The 21,889-nt window shown below is 38.4% G+C and overlaps 2 protein-coding genes across 2 annotated transcripts; both read right to left on the bottom strand.

Annotated features, from left to right (window-relative positions):
- Positions 1 to 1,588: 1,588 nt before the first annotated feature.
- Positions 1,589 to 6,963, bottom strand: LOC132171186 (GDSL-like Lipase/Acylhydrolase superfamily protein). Its single transcript, XM_059582435.2, has 5 exons — positions 6,647 to 6,963; positions 6,299 to 6,520; positions 6,060 to 6,208; positions 4,981 to 5,254; positions 1,589 to 2,073 (listed from the first exon to the last, which is right to left on the bottom strand). Exons 1-5 carry the CDS (start codon positions 6,879 to 6,881, stop codon positions 1,856 to 1,858), a joined length of 1,098 nt encoding a protein of 365 aa, XP_059438418.2. The 5' UTR covers positions 6,882 to 6,963; the 3' UTR covers positions 1,589 to 1,855.
- Positions 6,964 to 9,117: 2,154 nt separating this feature from the next.
- LOC132169756 (GDSL esterase/lipase At1g28580-like) lies at positions 9,118 to 20,354 on the bottom strand. Its single transcript, XM_059580738.2, has 5 exons — positions 20,102 to 20,354; positions 19,793 to 20,008; positions 11,040 to 11,188; positions 10,364 to 10,640; positions 9,118 to 9,335 (listed from the first exon to the last, which is right to left on the bottom strand). The coding sequence occupies exons 1-5, from the start codon at positions 20,352 to 20,354 to the stop codon at positions 9,118 to 9,120; spliced, it is 1,113 nt and encodes a 370-aa protein (XP_059436721.2).
- Positions 20,355 to 21,889: the final 1,535 nt, after the last annotated feature.

Here is a 21,889-nt window from a genome sequence, read left to right on the forward strand (position 1 = left end):
TCTGTTGGCGGATGTCTACCTTGGTAAGCATAGTCCATCCGGTGGAAGCAATCTAAAGCTTGATGGCTGCTCTTGCCACATATCTGACATGCAGATCGATTAGTATTTTGATTACTAAATTGACCAGAAGTTGTTTTACCTGGGTGTGAAGAATTGGCAGAGTTAAAGAATTTCTTCTGGTTGAAATTCTTTTGCTGCTGATTTGAAAACCGAGGTTGGTATTGCTTCTGGTTGTTGTTGAAAACAGGGGCTTTGCTGAATCTGGATTTGCGGTTGTTGTTAGTTCCCTTTGAAGAATACAAGGCAAATGTGTTGGCTTCAGTATCAGCAAGTTGGTTGTTGAGCAGCTGTTCATGGCTGAAGAGTTGTGTTTGAAAGTCCTCGAGGGACATGGGAACATCCTTTGTCATGAATGAGAAGGAAGATATGAAGGCATTGTAGCGTGGAGTCAATCCTCCTACTAGATAAGAGATGATGTCTTCATCATTTACTGGCTTTCCAACCATAGCCAGCTTGTCAGCCAAAGTTTTGGCTTCATGCACATATTCTGAACATGTTTTGTTCCCTTGGCGCAAACCCTGCAATTGACGCCTTAGATCTTGGATGCGCGTCTTTGAAGGAGCAGCATACCGATTGGCTAAGGCAGTCCAGACCTGTCTTGAGGTTTCTAACCCATAGACAGTTGAGAATACTTTGTCAGATATGGTGGCAATGAACCAACTGAGAAGGTATTGATCCTTCTTTTCCCATAATACAAAGTTGGGATTTAGTTGGTCAGGAGTGTCCTCAGTAGGACTTGGAATGAACTTAGGTGGGCATGGCTCAGTGCCATCAACAATGCCCATTAGGTCATTCGTGCGAAGGATGGGTCGGAATTGATAAACCCAAGCCATGTAGTTGGGGCCTTCTAGGATGATTTTGGGAGCAACATGATTGATATTGGGTATGGAGAAGGAAATTGTAGTGGTAGCAGTGTTTGGGGCGGAAGTGTTGCTAATAGTGGTGGTGGCAGTGTTGCTAATAGTGGTGGTGGCAGTGTCGGAAGCAGAAGTGTTGCTAGACTCGGCCATTTGATCGAAACTTAGGTTTGAACCGTGTAAGGCTTTGATACCATGCAAAGAATACAAAGGATATGAAAAACTGCTTTGGAATGAATGATCCAAGCATGAATGTATATTCCTTTATATAGTTGTACAATGGTTCTTAGTAAGGTAAGTTACAATGAATGTATCCCTATACAGCAAAGGAAAGTATCAAAGGAAATGATAATAAGGGAGAATCATATGACCGTTGCTCTGTACAAGGCAACTCTGTACAATATCTAGGAGATTTGGTGAGCTGGTGATTGTGCAATGAATTGCACAATCACTGGGCCATGATGCTTGGGATTGAGAATCATCATGCAATCAACTGATTGCATGATGTTTGGGATCTTTATTGTTGATTGCATGATCTCCTTGATATGCTGTCTTTACAGATAATTCTCTTGAGTTAGCTTTTCACATCGATTAAATGAGAGAAATTTGAGACGTGTTGGTTTGGGATGTTTGGATCGATGAAGGTAAAACTAGTCAAAAATAACTAAAAATTGTAAATTAAACCATTTAATTAGCAATAGCCTAACACATAAGAAATAACATTGGCCTCAAAGTAGAACCAAGTAGTACAGTAGAAGCAACTTATGAAAAAATATAAAACACGTACTCCATTTACCCTTATTCAAGGAACAGATTAAGACCATATAAATTATTTTCCCCCCATTTTTTCTTTTTTTTTTTTTTTGCTTTTTGTTTTTCCTCTAGCGAGGGAATTATGAGATAATCAATTCCAGTCTATAAATCTGAGAGGGAATGTATTAAGAGGAAGTGAGGGTTGGAGTGGAAAAAGGGCCACTGATGACACCCTTGGCAATATGCCTGTAAGCTGCTTCTGTCAAGTGAATTCCATCCCAGTTTACATGAGCGGATGGATCTTTACATGCTTTGGATCCAAGATGACCACACCTTGCAGAATTGTTGAAATTGTATGGTCCACCCCCTCCACAACAAGCTGTTAGAGTCCCACTGAAGAAACCTGCATGCATCAATACAAGCCTAACCTTAATTTCATGCTCTAATTCGACTTGGCAATCTTTTTTTTTTTTTTTTATTCAATATTATGGGAAGAGGAGAATTACTAAGGGGCCAAAGCTATCCTTAAAAAGTTTTAGAATGGGTCAAATAAATGACCCGACTCATGCATCAAAGTAACATGTACCGTCAAAGAAGACAATAAAGAAAGGCAAAGGAAAAGTTCTATAAACGGAACAGCAAGAAACGGGAAAGAGCATGATCGTTTCGAGACCCTTTAACCTTATCTTTATTATGCGAAAGCCTAGCATTTCTACAAGGATTAAACAATTAATGTATATAGCTTATGTGATTAACGGCTTCATCACAACTATAAAGAGAAATATGCGCCACAAAAAGAGTAATATATATTGGTAAAGTTAATGTTGTTTTGTTTCTCATAAAAACAGGTTAAGGCCTGCTCTACCATATAATAAATAAACCCCCATTGAAAATAGACCTTCTCGATCTAATTATTAAACTGACCCACATTTGATCATATGATCTTAAGCCAGGACCACTGCCAATGAAACTTAATTATGATTGCAAGCTTAATTACGTTAGGCCCACTCACAACGAAGCTTACGAGGTAGCGACACGTGACTTAATTAATTAGGCTAACCTAACTTGATTTTTTATTTTTTAACATGTCCACACAAAGAGGGAAGGGGGAAAGAGATTCGATCTAGTTATCTCCGCTTCATGAGGCGTGGTTCACAGCCGATTAAGCTGCCCCTTGGGAACTTAACCCAGCTTGAGTTAGACTATATATTCAGGTCAGCCAGCCTGGATTTATAGCAAATAAGCCGGTGGAAGAGGTATAACGAAAAGTTGCACCGACAATATTCTAACCCTTGCCACTTACACTACTGACATTCTGTTACTACCAAAAAATGATGGAGGAGTAAGCTAAAAAAGTGGGGGTCACGTAATCAATGCGCATAAAAACTCAATAAAAGGAAAGGGTTTCACGAACCATGCCTAACTTAATTGTAAAACTAATTCATATTTAAAAGACTTGTCTAGTACTTCTGCGCGCTTCTAAAGGGTTTCACCACTCCAATTATGACACCTCCACGTTGTAATTGTTTTACAACATCTAAGGCTAATCCATCCAATTGTTTTTTTTTTTAATTTGTAAAGTTAACGTGATTCTTAAAATCATCATTAAATTTGAGATTGATCATTATTAGATCAAATTTAATAATAAAATTTTAAAAATCACGTCAACTTTCAAAAGATAAAAAAAATAATATATATCAATATTACTCTGTCCAAATAGCTCTCCAAATAAGTCGAGTTGCATTTAATGGAACCATGGATAAAAATAGTCAGGTACAGCTAGAACCTAAAAATAACTTGTCAATTGTTCAATAAGTTGATCTAGGTTGCCCTACTTCTGGGACATCATTAACTTTTCTCACATGGAACTTCCTAAAATCACTGTGTTCTATTTATTAGCGGTCTAGAATGCAGGTGGGAACCATGCCAAACTCTATATAAGTAGCTAGGTCATTGATTTAGAATTTTTATTTTTTTTATTTTTTTGGACGTATGAGTAAATATTCTTTTATTTGAGATAAAATAAATGATAGAAATTTCTTTCAAACCACTCTGAATGAAACATCCTCCAATCTGTTTAATATAGTGTCATGTGTCTATAAATATTTAAAATGTACATTAAATTCTTAACGTCATTACTAGCAGTTTACTAAGTTATACTAAATTTAATATGCCTTTTAAATGTTTATAGACACATAAAACTATTTTAAATGGGTTGGAGGATATTTCCTCCAGACTAGTTTGGAGGAAATTTATGTTCTAAAATAAAATAAAATAAAAAGGAGCCCCTATTATGCGGTCATGCTGCAAAAGGGGTCTTTTGCAGCATCCAACCACAAGGTGACACATCACAAAGCTCATTTTGACAAAATGAAATCAAAATACTAAATAATAACAAACAAAGAACCAAACCACCTACACCGGCAAGAGCGAAACCACCGGCGACAACAGACCCAGCCGTGGGTCTGGCATGACCCATGGCTGGGTCACAGCAGACCCACCCGCTGGGTCAAGCGTGATCACCCATGGCTGGGTCACGGCAGACCCAGCCGCTGGGTCAGGCGTGACCCAGCAGTTGGGTCTGCCGTGACCCACGGCTTGGTCTAGCCGTGACCCAGCCATGGGTCACCTCTCTAGCGACTTTGGGTCACCTTCTTCAGCAAATTTTCGGCCAAACCGAGCCTAAAAAATCGATTATAATGCCTCCAAAATCGATTCTAATGCCTCAAAACTCGTTTCTAATGCCTCAAAAATCGATTCTAATGCCACAAAACTCGTTTCTAATGTCTCAAAATTTAATTTTGGATTCAAAACTAAAACCTAGAGGGGAAGGTTAACCCTTTTTGGGATTTTATCACCCTAAAATTGCAGCCATGCTATCACTAACGGCATTGGAGCCATGTGAAAAACCAAAGAAAAAACTAAAAAACCAGACCCAAACTGGAGCAAGACCCATTAGAAAAAAACCAAAAAATTAGACCCACCGGAGCAAGACCTACGCGGCCAGCATTTCAGCAGATCCACGGCCGGCGAGACCCAGCTGTGGGTCTCGGTGGCTAGCCAGATCCAAGCCGGCCGTGGATCTGCAGACCCACAGTCTTCTTCTTTCTCTTCTTTCTCTTTTTTTTCTTTAGTTGAAAATCAGGTGCATTAGGGTGTAGGTTTTTTTTTTTGCATTTTTTTCTCTTTATGTGAGGTGTCCTTTTATTGGTTGTTGCAAAAGTCTCCTTTTGCAGCATGACCGCATAGGAGGGTTTTTCATAAAAAAATGACATAAATGGAAGAATGTAATTAAGCATGTAAAACTCACCGTAATGTCGTGGTGCATGAAAGAATCTGTTGGCTGCACCATAATAGTCTGCGTAAATAATTCTTGCATGAGGGTACTTTTGTCTAAGTCCCTCAAGAGCCAGTTTTAGCTGATTATTGTGAAACTTGGAGAACGCATTGAATGCCTTCAAACACCCATTCGGGTCATAGTCTGCTTTGTTTGGGCTTCCAAACAACGTCAGGTACACCGCCGAGCACCCAATCGGCAAATTCCCCGGCACCATCAGCTCCACCGCACCTTCCTCTATCAATGCCTAACATGCGAAACCCAAACCAAAAAAAATAAAAATAAAACAAAACATAAATATATGATGTTACAAATTGTTGTCGCCAATTAATACAATTTAGTAGGTTGCTATACAACTACATGCAATAATGACTATTTTTCATTGCGGCGACATCAAATTGTATCTTCACCATATATCAATTTCTAAATATCATTGTTCTTGTGATAGTACTAGCAGCAGATGTCCTATATGTCATTAAAATTTCAAAAAAATCACAAAAATTCACTCGCATCAAATTCCCTACACAGTGTTTCCTAATGTGTAGGGAGCCAAAAGCGGTTCCCTATACATTATTTTAATATAAACATTTATCTTTCATCTCTCCCCTCTTTCATCTTTTTTGTCTTTAATTGGAGATTGTGTTAGAATTTTATGAAAAAAGTGAGGGTAGGTAGGGAACTTGTATTTTGTAAATAAATAATACTTTAATGGTATAGAGAAAAGTAAGGGAAGCTATTGTGAAATATATTTTCATATGGAAGTAAAAAGTAGTTTTATACCATAAACTTAAGAAAAATCAAAAGGAAGCTGCTGCTAGTGCTCTAACCTGACTAATCTGACCCGGACCAAGATCCCCTCTCTAGTCCAAATGATCTGAGAGGATTCAATTCTTGTAAAAATAAGGGTAGAATTATCTATTCATCACATTATTTGAGACAATTCTACCCTTACTTTTATGAGAACGGAATTTTTTCCAATTCATTTGGACCGGAGGGGATTCAAATTCATCTTAGCCACACGAAGAAAAACTCATTTATATGATTAAACGTACACTGGCGGCAGTAGTAATTGCTCCAACAACAAGAGGTACGGAGGCTTGAAGTTGTTTAATGCTTCCACCGATAAAGAAAGCATAATTATAATCATTCCCACCGATTTCTCCCACGAGGAAGAGCGATTTCTTGAAGTAGTTTTCACAATCTTTCACAGTACATATAAAGGTTAATTGATAAGGTTATGTTAAGAAAAGGATAATTAAAGAAGAAGAAAAAAAGATTAGGGTTTTGTCACCTTGTTTGCTTGTGCAAAGGGAGGACTTAAGCTTCTTAAACCAACCAAGCTGAACGCTCAAAGAGTCATTTGTCCATAGGAGTTTTCCGATTCTTCGTTCATAGAAGAATTGTGAGTCGAGTGCGGTGGCTCCGGCAACAGCAAAATTTACTCCGTGCCGGAAATCTTTACCGCCGGTTATTGCTAGATAGGGAGGAAGATACGGCAGCCCAAATGCCTCGGCTGCATTTTAGTTTCACATTACTACATTAATTACCACATCTTGCTAATTTATAAGTATCATAGCTTTAGCGTTTGAACTTATAGTATTTAAATGGAAGACAAGAAGAGAAGAGAGTGAATATATACCAATGAAATCAACCACCAGGCGTCCGTCGGAGCTCCGCCCCGTTGCGTGTCGAAAGAAGGTTTCGCCATAGGGGAGCTTTCCTATGACTGGAAATGCCAGGGCGCCGGAAAGTAGGAAATTTCCCGTGTCACTAAGGGAGTCACCGAAGTTGAAAATTGACTCATATTGTTGAGAACTTGATGACACTGCCCCAAAAGTTAAGTACAAGAAGGATATGAGGAAAAAGGGTTTCATGGTGAAAGCTGGAGATGGCAAGAAATTGTGGCCAACAACTGTTGTAAATGAGGATTGTTCTCTAGTGTAAAGTTATGATAGGATCAACCTCCTTGCTTTAAACAGTTGAGCATTAAATGTAAGACACCAGCTAGAAAGCAGATTTTGCCTCTCTTGAATGCTTAATTGTCAAATCTGATTCTGGCAAGCAATTGGAGGAGTAATTGGGACGGTGTCGGGCTCTACTGTTCAAGCAGGAGAGCGGCCGTGTGGCATGATTCAAAATCTGAGCGTGAGCTCGGCCTTCAAATCTGTTGGTGACAGTTTGATGTGTTGTGTTGATGAAAGTGTGAGAATCGTACGTGTGGCACAAACAATGACTTGAATATTGTGAGCTCGGTTAAGGCTAAAATATGGCATGATGCTATATATATATATATATATATATATATATATATATATATGCTTTGAGTTCGAACTTTAACTTTATAATTTAATCCTTATTTCAATCAAAATATTTTATGTGTTTGACTTTACTACTGGTTGAGAAAGAGTAGTTTAAGTCTTAACATGATGAAGATGAGTGTTAGAATATTAATAAAAACTATTAAATTATTAAATTCACAATTTTCTATCTGATCAAAGTTTTGGGAAAAAAAAATTATTAAATGTGAATTGAGATTACGCGTGATAAAGAGTATTAAAATATTATTTAAATTATTAGATTTACCATTTATTATCTGATTAAGCTTTTAGGAAGAGCGTGATTAAACACTAAGGTTTAAGGAGGTCAATTCTTTTGTCTTCTTCCTCTGTCGGGTTTTGTTTTTCTCACATTTAAAAATCACGGCAATTTTAGCAACCTTAATACGTTTTCTTTTTTCTTTTTTGGTCTTTGGCTAAATCCAAATCCCGATTATTCTGTGAGATCACATTAATGATCTTCTATGGCTGATAATGGGTGTAACCATTTGATTGGTTTCCACCATATCATGCTCGATCGCAAGGAAACGGACCGCATGGGGAAGCATTAATAATTTCACGCTATTTACTTGCATTGCCCCACGCTAATTTTACTTGCAAAGATCATCTTTAATGCTGCTACTTGCCACCGCCAAGAGGGAAAAGGATTTCTCCATTTCAAAATTTCAAAACTTTTTTTATTTAGTGTATTTTTAAGGGTATTGTAATTAATGCATTATCATCATTAAAAATTTTGGATAATATTACCCTTTAAAATGTACTAAATAAAAGAAATTGAGAAATTTTGAAATTAAGATAATCATTTTCCCGCCAAAAGAGTTGTAATTATAATTGTAATTGTAATCAAGGGGAAAAATAATAATTAACAGTTAAAAAACAAAGCCAAGGGTTTAACTCATGTCTCTGAAAGGGAAAAAAGTTAGTCGTTCCCAAATCCCAAGTAATATACTGATGATATGATCTTTTATACCATCTACGACACCCCATATAAATATGGTAACTTTTGATGGGGGTTGGGAATGGGGCGTTAACCCCATATAATAATTAAAAGAATAGTTATTTTCAAATGGTAGCTCAATCGATCAGGAGCTATGCTTTATGAAATGAAAGTTATTAGTTTGAATCTTCCTTCCAATATTTTCATTCTCAACATATTAAAAATAAATAAATAAAATAAAGGAGTGATGCTTTGGTTACCAACCAACACTTCAAAAGATGAGGCAACCCGATCGCGAGTTTTCGGTTGTTTCCTAAATTGAATTAGTCTTTCTTCACACATGCATTCGGCTCAGCAAATATTTAGCTAAAGAATCACTTCTTTTTTTTTTAGCTATCTAATTTTTCGAAACAACTATATCCGACTTAGCATTTTAGATATTTATTTTCACTTTATCATTTCAAATTTCTTTATCTATTTTCCTTATAACCAAAGAAGAGAGAACAAGGTCTATATTTTTATTTTTTATTTTTTTATACTATTAATATAGTTAATGATTTGTTGAACATTGTATGTAGCAGTTCAACAAATCTTTAGCCATTTTGGTGAGTTGAATTTGAAGTCTTCCGAGAAATTTTTGCTACTAGACTAGCCAAAATAGCTTTTTGACTATTTAATTTGTTTTAACTCATAATTTTTTATGCCAACAACCATAGAAAGGAATACAAAGGAATACATAAAATGTTTAGATGCAACCAATATTGCTTATTTACTCGTGTAGTAATTATAGGAATGTATATCCAGCAGCCACTTTTTGGGAAATAATGCACAATTGTACTAACTTGATGAATGATATTGTATATATGTTTCTTCAAGAATAGCGTTGGCTATCAATCTATATGCGGCTTCTGTTAAGTGTATGCCATCCCAGCTAACATACTGTGAAGGATCATCACAAGCACGAATTAATGGACTTTGGCCACATTCTGTTGATGCGTTGTAATTGTATGGCCCTCCTCCTCCGCAACATGCTGTACGCGTTCCTCCGGTGAACCCTGCGATAGATATGTAGCTGGTAATAATTAGTATCGAAGCTTTTTGATATTATAGAACATATTTCAATGCTTTTGCAATTATCCCTGTAATTTTTAAAAACTTTCAATTTAGTCAGTGTATCCAAATATCATCTCTACCGTTTCGGATTAAAGTTAAAGGCCTGTTTGGGATTGCGTCTGTGGACCTCAAAAGTGTGTTTAACACTCTAAAAGCTCGTTTGAAAAAAATAAAATAAAAAATCGTTTGGTGAAAAAAGTTCAAAGCACTTTTGAAGGTCAAAAAGCCTAAAAATGGCCAAAACACACTTTTGACAAAAGCTTACAAATGAAGCTTTTGCGCAAAAACGTTTTTTTACTTAGAAGCTCCATTTCTCAAATTCAATCACAAACATACCCTAAATAATATGAGTATAAGTGAAACGTCCCTTAAAAAAAAAAAAAAAAAAAAAAACTTATTATATTAAAAATTCTAAGACAAAATGGAACCTCAATCCGACACTAAATTTTTACTTTGACCTTTTTAAAAAAATAAAATAAAAAACAGAAGTATTTTGAGTATTTTGGCATTATCTGTTAGGATTTAATAGGAAATTCAAATAAATTGGTAACATTGCAAATTTTTTAAAGTTGTATGTACTAAATTTGGAGATTTTTAACTCTAGGAAGATGATTGCAAAAGTACTTTTGAAAGTTCAAGAGAGTTAAGTGGAATTTTTTCTTTCTTTTTTCTATTCTTTTCTTTTCGAACTCTCATTTTAAGACTTCTAAGCTCTTCTCAATCACAATAAATATATATAAGAACTCCCCCAATTTTATATACAAATGTGATGTTATAAACTTATATATGGGACGTTTTAAAGTGAGAAATGTAATCGACTTTATATGTGTACGTACCATTTTTCTCGTTACTAATTAACTTATACAATTTCAAGCTGTGTGGGCGAAAAAAGTGCAAAATAACTCAAATTATTATTATTATTATTAATGAGAATAACACAAATTAATTATTAGGAAAGTATTGTAGTTACCATATTGGGTTGGGGATCGATAAAAACGCATCGCAGCATTGTAATAATTGGCGTAGATGATATTGGTATGAGGATAGAGTGCTTGAATCCTAGTTAGTTCTTTTTGAAGCTCCTCATTGTGGTACTCAGCAAACTTGTTTAACCACGTCAGACAGCCTGTTTCTGGGTCATATTCTTCCTTATCTGCAGTCTCATAATATGTTAGGTAGGCTGCAGAGCATCCAATTGGTAGGTTCCCGGGCACCATCACAGTCACTGCCCCTAGATCAATCAACTCCTGCAACCAAATGTTTAGATCATGATCATGATCCAATAATTAGTTGGGATCGAAAGATGTTTCCGTGAAATTAAGTGTGTCTTAATTGTCACCATGTTCGAATGTTAAGTCTACCTAAAAGTTAATTAGCTAATCGAATTGGCACATCCACAACCACAAGTACTAGTCCTTCGGGATTATGCAAGTGCGTGCCCATACATACGGGGCGTAATTGTATGGGAAGTCATAGGTAAAAAGTGAAAGCATAAATTTTGAGTTAAGAAATAGAAAAAGAAAATCAATGAAATGAGAATATTTTATGGAGAATTTTTCTGCACTTGCATTTGTTCTTTACTAGTACAGAAAATCTAAGTTCGATACCAAGTTTTCTAAACGTAAATCTATTCAATGAATTGTTACCTTAATGGCAGAAGCGATTGCTCTAATCACTAGTGGCACGAATGTTTGAATCTCTTCTATGCTTCTTAGCAGAAAGAATGGATAATTGTAGTCGTTGCCTCCGATCTCTCCCATGAGAAATAGAGATCTTTCAAATGTCTCATTGCATTCTACAAATCATCATCACGTACATTATAACCAATATAACTAATTAATTCCTTACAATAACCATGCATTTCATTTGTAAAAACAAAATAATAATAATAATAATAATATTATTATTTTGTTCCTGTAAATTTACCTCATTAATTTTAACAAATTACAACTCATACTCTATTTTGAAGTTTTGGTTTCAGTTTGCCCCCTCATTTAAAAAAAAAAAAAAAAAAAAAAAAAAAAAAGTTTTTATGGGATGAAAAATACGAAAAACACTTCACATGCACTTGTAACATATGAGATTACCCAATATGAAAAAAAAAAAAAAAAAAAAAGAAAAAAAAAAGGGAAGAAGCTCTTAATTAGAAATAATAACGTACATTTTGTTTTTTGCAGAATATGAACCCTTATGTTATTTGCTTTTAATCAGATAATTTTTGTAAAAAAAAAAAAAAAAAAACAGAGGGGTTGATGAAATCAGATCTGGGGGCATGATATGCTTTGTTAAAATCCAGAGGATCTATTTTTCCATATCTGACATTTGCAAAATTTATCTAGAAATAAATAACAAAGATTTCTCTACAATTTCTTTTTAATTAAATTTTCCACACTTTTTTTTTTTTTTGGTTTTTTTTTTTTAACAAGATTTCAACCTTTATTGATAGACAAACAAACAATCAAACATGGATTAATTTCTCCCCGCCGACAATACCATAGATACATGTTGGGATTTCTCTAATCCAAACTCTATCTATGAGTCTATGACACACTTAAGGGCCTCACGAGCCGCCAACTAATGAGTAATGAGTGGCTTAATTGGCGTCATGTTTTACTTGATTTATTCTGCCTGAACAAAAATGACGAATTCCCGATTTGATTCCATCCACAGTGTGACCAAATTTTCTAATTTTTGCTCTGAACGTTAACAACATTGACAATCTGTAGGACATCTCCTTCCAAAATTAAATCAAGAAAATTCATCTTTTGTCCAAATTCCACGGCATATAGAGCTGTTGAAGCTTCACCCACCACAAGTTCTACTAAGATATTCTCTGTAAAACATCGTGCAGCCACAACTTTGACTTTGAAATCCCATGCTATGAGTCTAACTCCAATATGCCCATAACATATCCACAACTACATCCCAGTTAAGTTTAATCATACGTATGGGAGATTGTTTCTATAAATCATTCACTTATATATTAACTCTCCGAAAATCTTCAAGAGAATGAGTTGCTTCGCAGAAAACTTGGTTAGTGTTAGATAATATTATATTATTATTATTTACTTTTTTTGGTATTCTAGGGTTACTAGGTTTACCTTTCCTTATTCTACTAGGTCTGTATTATTCGCCTATATATAGGCCTCTTCTGTACATTATATTTTGTGATTCAATATACAACTTTATTCTCAACATGGTATCAGAGCACAGGTTCTGAATCACCTCAAAATTTTTTCGCGGCTAAATATTTTTCCTCCTGCGCCGCCAGTGTTATCCGGCGAATCCTTCTCTCTGATCCTCACGGTTCTCTATCTTCTCCTCGAGGTTTTCAGCGTATCACTATACCGCTTGAAAGCCAGGAAGACAACCGTCCCAGAGCCGCCGCAAACAGCCATATAGGAGTCCACACGCGCCCTCACGCGCCGCCAAAAGGTTCGGCAATTCCGCCACTGCCGTCCAGCCACCGGCCGCCACGATGGTCCGATTGCTTCCCTCAAGCCACCGATAGATAGATCTGCTCCCCAGGATTCCAGAACAGGCCTCAGATCCTCCATACGATCCTCCACGCGCCTCCACGCGCCCCAGAAGGTCCGCGCGTCAGATCCACGCGCCAGTACAAGCATCCTCCGTTCGCGCGTGTACCACACGCGCCATCGCACCCACGTGTCACGCCATTCTTGCCACGTTAGCCCTAATTGCCACGTCAGTGCAGCCACGTCAATCCTACGTGCCATGTCATCAGTGCCACGTCATCAGCGCCACGTCAGCTTGTGTACCACGTCAGCAGTATCAAGTTAGACCTTGCCACGTCATTGGTGCCACGTCAGCGTTGACTTTGATCGTTGACTTTTTGTTGACTTTGAGAGTTGACCAGGTGCTTTCTTACCTATTTTTTCGTCCTGATTTCATATTTGTAGTCTGTTTTTGCATTTGAGCCTTCCAGATGGCACAAAACGAGATTTTTCATCATGTTCAGACTGTATTGGATGGAACAAACTATATGTTGTGGTCTCAATCTATGCGCAGCTTTCTTAAAGGCCGCAAGCTTTGACTTTATGTCACTGGGGAGATCCAAAAGCCAGTTAAAAAGGATTCTGGGGTAGATGAGGCTTTTACCACTCGTCTTATTGATTGGGATAGCAAACATCATCAGATTCTTACATTGTTCCGTAATACCACTATCCCATCTATTTCTGCACTCTTTGTTAGCTTTGATGAAGCAAAGGGTGCTTGGGATATGCTTGCTTCTCGTTATTCTTCTGTAGATGGTGCTCACGAGTATCAGCTTTTGTTTGAACTTTTCCATCTCAGGCAGGAATCTGGTCAGAGTATCAATGATTTTCTTGCCCGCATGCAATTCTTGTGGAACCAAATTGATGTTTCTAATCCTATTTGGAAGGATCCCACTGATGCTCAGATGTATATTACCCGTAGAGATCAACATCGCCTTCACCAATTTTTGATGGCTTTGCGTGATGATTTTGAGCCTGTTCGTGTGCAACTATTACATCGTTCTCCTCTTCCCACTTTGGACACTGCCATCTTCGAACTTGTCCGTGCCGAGACTAGATCGCAAACTATGCGCTCTCAGCCTAGTCATATAGTGTTGGCTGCACCATCCTCTGGCTCCTCGTCATTCCAGCAAGAGTATTATGACAGGTCAGGTCCTTCTCGACTCCCTCCTAAGTCTCGCGATAATAATTACTGTCGCTATTGTCGACGTCGAGGGCACACTATTGACAAGTGTTGGCGTAAGGGAAGATCTAATGCACCCACAGCAGCAATTGCTCATACTGAGAGTGGTTCATCTCCAGCTGCTTCATCTCCAGCTGCTCCCTCTTCAGTTGCCCCCTCTGGCCACGCATCAGGATCCAGTGTCACCTTATCTGCAGCTGACTTCGAGACAATAGTCAACCAGGTCGTCCTATCTCGTTCTGGTAATGCATCTTCCTCTGTCCTCTCAGTTTTGCCAGGTATCTCTTCCTCTTGGCTCTTTGACTCTGCTTGTTGCAATCACATGACACCTCACCCTACTTCCTCTACCACATCTGTACCTTCCCCTCATTCTTCATTCATTCGCACAGCTGATGGCTCCATTATGACTGTTAAAAATATAGGCACTATCAATACACCTTCCCTTTCTGTTCCTGAAGTTTTTCATGTGCCTGGATTATCCTTCAATCTTCTTTCTGTTGGCCAACTGTGTGAACTTGGATATAGACTTGTTTTTGACTTTTCTGGTGTGCATGTACAGGATCCTCGTACGAATTAGACCATTGGGACCGGGCGTAGAATTGGGCGTATGTTTGAACTATCATCCTTACATCTCCCCGCCACAGGCATCTCTGCTGCAGCCTCTTCATCATCACCATCTCTTGCACTTTGGCATTCGCGTCTTGGTCATGCATCTGCCTCTCGTGTTCAATTTTTAGCTTCCAAGGGTTTGTTAGGTTCAGTTTCCAATAATTCTTTTGATTGTAGTTCATGTCAACTTGGTAAACAACTGGCTTTGCCATTTAAGAATAGTGACTCTCATGCTACTGCTTCCTTTGATTTAATTCATTCTGATGTTTGGGGACCTTCTCCTGTTGCTAGTATGAGTGGCTCACGTTATTTTGTTATTTTTGTTGATGATTTCTCTCGTTACACTTGGGTGTTTTTAATGAAATCTCGTTCTGAATTATTGGATATTTATCGTACTTTTGCCAAAATGGTTGAAACCCAATTTTCAAAACCCATTAAGGCTTTTCGTTCTGATAATGCTTTAGAATATACTCAACATGATTTTCAAGCTATTCTAAAACATTATGGCACTGTTTCTCACTTGTCGTGTCCAGGCACCTCACAACAAAATGGTCGAGCTGAACGTAAACTTAGGCACATTTTAGACACTGTCCGTGCTCTTCTCATTTCCACATCTGTTCCTATCCCGTTTTGGGGTGAAGCCACTCTCACGGCTGTCTACACAATCAATAGGTTGCCTACCCCTATCCTTGATAATTGCACTCCTCATGAGCGGTTGTTTGGCTCTATCCCTTCATATCATCATCTCCGTGTCTTTGGTTCTGCCTGTTTTGTTTTACTCCAGCCTCATGAGCGCACCAAACTTGAGCCTCGTTCTCGGTTGTGTTGTTTTCTTGGATATGGAGTGGAACACAAGGGCTACCGGTGTTATGATCCTGTGTCTTGTCGTCTTCGCATCTCCCGTCATGTAGTTTTTTGGGAGCATCGACTATTCCACGACGTCGGCAAATTCAGCATGCCATCATCCCCTCCCTTTACTACCCTTTTTGAGTTTCCTCTTTCTCCTACTCCCACCACCGATGTCTTGCCTGAGTCTCTCTCGCTAGAACTGCAGTCATCTGATGCCCTCGAAGCTGCTTCGCCTGTGTCCCCAAGTTCTTTGCCTGCGTCCCCAAGTTCTTCGCCTGCCTCCCCAGGTTCTGTTCCATCTAAGGATCCAGTCTGCACTCCATCACCTGACATTCGTCGATCCACCCGAGTAAGATCTCTTCCTTCCCATTTATAGGATTTTCATTGCTTTCATGCCTTAGCTACCTTGCACGAGCCTCACTCTTTTCGTGAGGCCTCCACTAACCCTCTTTGGCAGGCTGCGATGAAAGAGGAACTTGATGCTTTACACAAGAACAATACATGGGATCTGGTTGACTTACCTCTTGGAAAATCTGCGGTCGGGTGTAAGTGGGTTTACAAAATCAAGACTTGTTCCGATGGTACTATTGACAGGTACAAGGCTCGACTTGTGGCCAGAGGTTTTACTCAGGAATATGGTGTGGATTATGAGGAGACTTTTGCTCTAGTTGCTCGCCTTTCTTCTGTGCGTGCTCTTTTGGCTGTTGCAGCCTCTCGGCATTGGTCACTTTGTCAAATGGATGTCAAAAATGCCTTCCTTAATGGTGATTTAAGTGAAGAAGTTTATATGCAGCCACCTCCTGGATTATCTCATCCTACAAACAAGGTTTGTCGTCTTCGTTGAGCACTCTATGGGCTTAAGCAAGCACCTCGAGCATGGTTTGCTAAGTTTAGCGCGACTATCTCTCGCCTTGGCTACTCCATCAGTTCTTATGATTCTGCCTTGTTTATTTGCCGCACAAACCGGGGTACCATACTTCTTCTACTATATGTTGATGACATGATTATCACTGGGGATGATATGACTGGTATTCAGGAACTTAAACAGTTTCTTAGTCAACACTTTGAGATGAAAGATCTTGGCCCTCTTAGCTATTTTCTTGGTCTTGAGATCTCATCTTCTTCAGATGGTTATTATTTAACACAGGCCAAGTATATATCTGATCTACTTTCTCGGGCCAATCTTACAGACAGTAAGATTGTCGACACACCGACTGAGCTTAATACTCGTCTCACTCCTCATGATGGCGAGCCTCTTCATGATTTTACCTTATATCGGCATTTAGTTGGCAGTCTTGTCTACCTTACTGTCACTCGACCTGATATCTCATATGCTGTCCATCAGGTGAGTCAATTTATGGCTGCTCCTCGCTCCACTCATTTCTCAGCTGTTCTACGCATTCTTCGGTATCTGAAGGGGACATTATTTCATGGGCTTTATTTCTCCTCTCAGTCTCCTATACAGCTGTATGCTTATACTGATGCTGATTGGGCGGGTGATCCAACAGATCGTCGCTCTACCACTGGTTATTGTTTTCTACTTGGCACCTCGCTTATTTCTTGGCGAAGTAAGAAACAGACTGTTGTTGCTCGATCTAGCACAGAGGCAGAATATCGTGCTCTAGCTGACACTACCGCGGAGCTTCTTTGGTTGCGATGGTTGTTACAAGATATGGGTGTCTCTCTTTCTTCTGCTACTCCTGTATACTGTGATAATAAGAGTGCTATTCAGATTGCTCATAATGATGTTTTTCATGAACGGACAAAACATATTGAGATTGATTGTCATTTTGTTCGTCATCATCTTCTTCAGGGCTCACTACAACTTCATTCTGTCACGTCCCGTGATCAGCTCGCAGACATCTTTACAAAGTCACATCCTCCAAGACGTTTCCGTGATCTTGTGTCCAACCTCAAGTTGGTCTCTCGCACTCCACCTTGAGCTTGTGGGGGGCTGTTAGATAATATTATATTATTATTATTTACTTTCTTTGGTATTCTAGGGTTACTAGGTTTACCTTTCCTTATTCTACTAGGTCTGTATTATTCGCCTATATATAGGCCTCTTCTGTACATTATATTTTGTTATTCAATATACAACTTTATTCTCAACAGTTAGGATGAATGAAATTCCCACCATGCACCATGAAATTTCTTCTAAACCATATTTTCCGCGCCGCCACAGCCAAAAGCTCAAGATCCTCACATCGTCCCAACCTCTCCTCAGACATGAGGTAAAAAGTGAGTCCCTCACAAGAACTTTTTTGGAACTTCTTTGTGCCATTCCCCCAGACATCTTGCGCAAAAGGGCAACTCCATTACTGTTTCATCTTCCTTAGTGCAGATAGGAACTGAGTATCAGAAACTACACCCATCTTAAATACATTTTGTTTCGTAGGTAAAAAGTTGTTGTACGATCTCCAAGTGAACATTTTAGCTGCATTTGAGGTTTTTAAATTTCAAATGGCCTTCCATAGTACTGTATCTCCCTTACATTGCTTGGACCCTTCACCTAACCTCAATGATTGTAATTCATTTTCCATATGATAGGCACTGTGAACCGTGAAGTCTCCATTAGTTGTGCCCTGCCATATTTACAAGTCCTTTGGTTGCAAGGAACTTAAAAGGAACTGACAAATGGTGCGTGCTTCCTCCTCTTTGAAGATTGGTCTTATTAAATCGGAATTCCATCACTTTGTATCTTTCTTTTTTTTTTTTTTTTTTTTTTTGGGGTGAGTAACCATCACTTTGTATCTTGGTTAGCAAGCTCGACAACCCTTGCCTCTTCCGCTAGTATTCTACGTTGAGATTGAATAGAAAAAAATATGGGGATCGGAATCCATTTATCACCCAAAATTCTTATGTCTTTTCCGTCACTCAATTGAAAGTACTATTAATCATCAAAGGTGGTGGTTCAATGGCCCAAAGAAATCTCCAAAGTGATTAGATATGTACTAGGGCATGAGTTTGAATCTCCACAATGGAGAATCCCTACATATGCCTGATTAGTATTAGCCACCTTGGTTCCTATTAATGTCCTGGTGAAGTTGGGTTATAATATGGCTCAGTCGGACTTGAGGGAGCGACTGCAGTTCACACTATCTAGGCCTCTCCTATGCGGTTACTAGCGGGTAAGTGTTACTATGGTCACGCATAGGTAGGATAGCCATAATTAATTTTCTATCCTACACTTTTGATTTAAAAATAAATATATATATATATATAAAGTACTATCACACCACCCATGTCAAAATCATTCAACAACCGTACCTTTATTTATTTTATTTTGGTTGACCCCGAGTTAACTTCGTTGAAATTAAAGTACAAAGATTGGTTGACCCCTAGCTAATTAACTTCGTAGAAATTAAAGTACAAAGAAGGCCCAACCGGCCAACCGCCATTCAAAAGCTCACAAGTCACAAACGACATGAAGAGTTTTTTGTTTTTTGGTTTTTTTTTTTAATGATGATGTTCTTGGGTCCCCGTCACTAATCTCAGGCACGTGCTATATACACTCTAGTATGCCTTCAAAGCATAGAGCATTTGTATTTGTTTAGCTATTTAAAATTTAGAAAAAAATCTTCCCAAAAAGCCCATATTCAATTAATCATCTCCACTTTAAAATGGAGTTTGTATTGGGGAACACCTTAACTCTGAAAGTTCTTTTTACTCTAAAAAATTATTTCTCACTTTCATTTTTTTCTCTTCTTTCTAATGAAACAGATTAAAAAATATAAAAAATCAAATGTGAAGTACATTTAAAAAGTTTTTAACTAAAATAAAGTTGAAAAAACAAAAAGCCTATTAACTAAAATTTAGATTAAAATTTAAGAAGTGAGTGTGAATGTGAATGTGAATGTGAATACTCTCTGTCTCATCTATTATTAGTATTAAACAATAAAATATTGTATTTTATTGTGAATACTCTCTGTCTCTCTGTCTCATCTCCAGCTAACGCATCATCATATTATATTGACATATGAATGGCATGGCCGCATAAGTTTTCAATGATTGTGTTGGTAGTGGGTAAAATTATTTCAACTTACAACTGATTGATTATCAAACGGAACACATGCAAAACACATTCTTAAAAAACCCTAGCAATCGGCCCCATGATCAATTGTTTAATATTTTAATCACCTCCATGGAGCTGGTCACCTAACTTGGAATTAATTAAGCTAATTTTTTTTCAACCAAAAAAAAGAAAGAAAAAGGAATGTAGAAGAAGAAGAAAGAAGCTTACTTGAAGAGGTGTTGCAGAGAGATGGAAGAATTTGCTTGAACCAATCCAACTGAACTCTTAGAGAGAAGTTTGTAGATACGTTATCAATTCCCCTTTCCTCAAAAAAAGATGCGTCCAATGCCGTTGCTCCCACAACAGCAAAATTCACACCCTCTTCAATGCTTGTAATATTAATCCCAAGATATGGTTGTACAAATGGGAGTCCAAGGGATTCAGCTGCCCATTGAAGGAGATATATAAAGAAGATGAACAATATTATATATCTGGTACGATATTGAAATGGAAGAAACCAGTTGCTTAAATACCTACCAATGAAATCTATGACTAGACGGCCATTGCAGCAGCGGCCGGTGGGGTAGTGAAAGAAGGTCTCCCCGTACGGAGGGAAGAGAGACTGAAAAGACTGATTGATGAAGAATATGTTTCCGGTGTCCGTGAGTGAGTCTCCGAAGCTAAAGACCGATGTGTAGGACTGTCCAACCCCGCCCTTGAGGGTGGCTAATAAGAGGAAGAGTTTGATAAAAGGTAGTTTCGATGACAGAAGAGAGGAGCAAAAAGCCATGGCTCAATAGAAAGGAAGGAGGGAGGTGGATTGATGAGCGTGTTCAATGCATTTTAGGATTGGTTATTATAATGGCTTGACTTTGTTCCTTTCCACTGCTTTAAAAAAGTGAGAACCATTCCCCTACTCTTCCATTTTGGCTTAGAAAAAAATAAAAATAAAAAGTCAAAAAACTAATAGGACTCCAAATCACACCAATCGGGAATTAACATAGTGTTCAACAAATATATGCTGAAAGTAGAATCAATCAATCATTGACACATGGATTTGATTATAAAGAGAAAACTATTTAGAATTCTCTAAATGTAAAATCTCTCCAATGCAACTGAATCCAGAAAATCACTTCATAGTAGAATAACAAGAAATTACATAATGTCAAAGACTTACAAAACCTTTGGACTAGACACTCCTATGTTCTAGACAAGCAACCCACTTATTTGCTACCGCAGTAGTTCCCCTAGAACCTCTGAACTGTTCCTTCTACGTGATCTCCCTTTACCGGAACTCCGATTAACTTCAATTGTTTCTAGCACCATGGATGATCAATCATCCCTTACTCTAAGAGAGAGAATTAATGCTCTATAACAACGACTCCCTTAATACAAATCTCACGAACTCCAGATGTAGAATTCGTACACCTACAAATCTGTATGGTTTTGTATAAATAGACTACAGACACCTAGTCTAATGAGACTCAAACTCTATTCAAAATAGATTAAAGTTACACAAGGCGTCCGAATGAGGTACAGGCTTGTTCGGGCGGAACTAGGTTAAAACTACTAAACCATAGTTCTCTTGCACGGCTCGTCCGGACGGCTTGCAGACGAGACTTCAGACGAAGCTCTCTAGAATGTTGTTCGACTAGTCTCATCCGGACAGCTGCAGACGAAGCTCTCGGGAAGTCACTTTAGTCTTCACGTCCGGATGGCTTCAGAAGAAGTTACAGAAGAAGCTCTCTGGAATTCAGCTTCAGCCTTGTCGTCCGGACGCAATGCAGCTGAGGCTTCAGACGTAGCTCTTTGTGATTCTTCAGATTCACTTTTTAACTAGTCACACACTCAGGGGTGGAGGGAGGGTGGGTTGTCTAGTGATTCAAATAATTAACTAAGCTTAGGTCGCTTAGTTAGAGGGTTAATTTGAGTTTTTGGGTCATTGAGGACCGCTAAAAGGGCATTTTGAGAATTTAGAATTTCAGACCAAACGTACGCTAGGCTTGGTGGACGTACGCTCCTGTCGTTAGTAGAGGAAGTACGCATGGGGACCACCATATGTACACTGCCAATATTACACCATACTCTGCCAATAGTACACGGACGTACGCTGGGGACCACACGGATGTAAGCTACTTTTGGAGTACACCTTGGGTAATACCTGGATGTACGACGCAACCTTTGGACCGCTGTGTAAATAATACCGGAAGTATGCCCCAATAGTACCTGGATGTCCGCTACTTTTCAGAGAAGTTGTTAGCGCCCTCTGCTATAAATACCCCCTACCCCCCTCACTCTCACACATTCATTTATGCCCCTGGGCTC

This window comes from Corylus avellana, chromosome 1 (genome assembly GCF_965113065.1).
Source record: "Corylus avellana chromosome 1, dhCorAvel1.hap1.2, whole genome shotgun sequence".
Classification (NCBI taxonomy): Eukaryota; Viridiplantae; Streptophyta; class Magnoliopsida; order Fagales; family Betulaceae; genus Corylus; species Corylus avellana.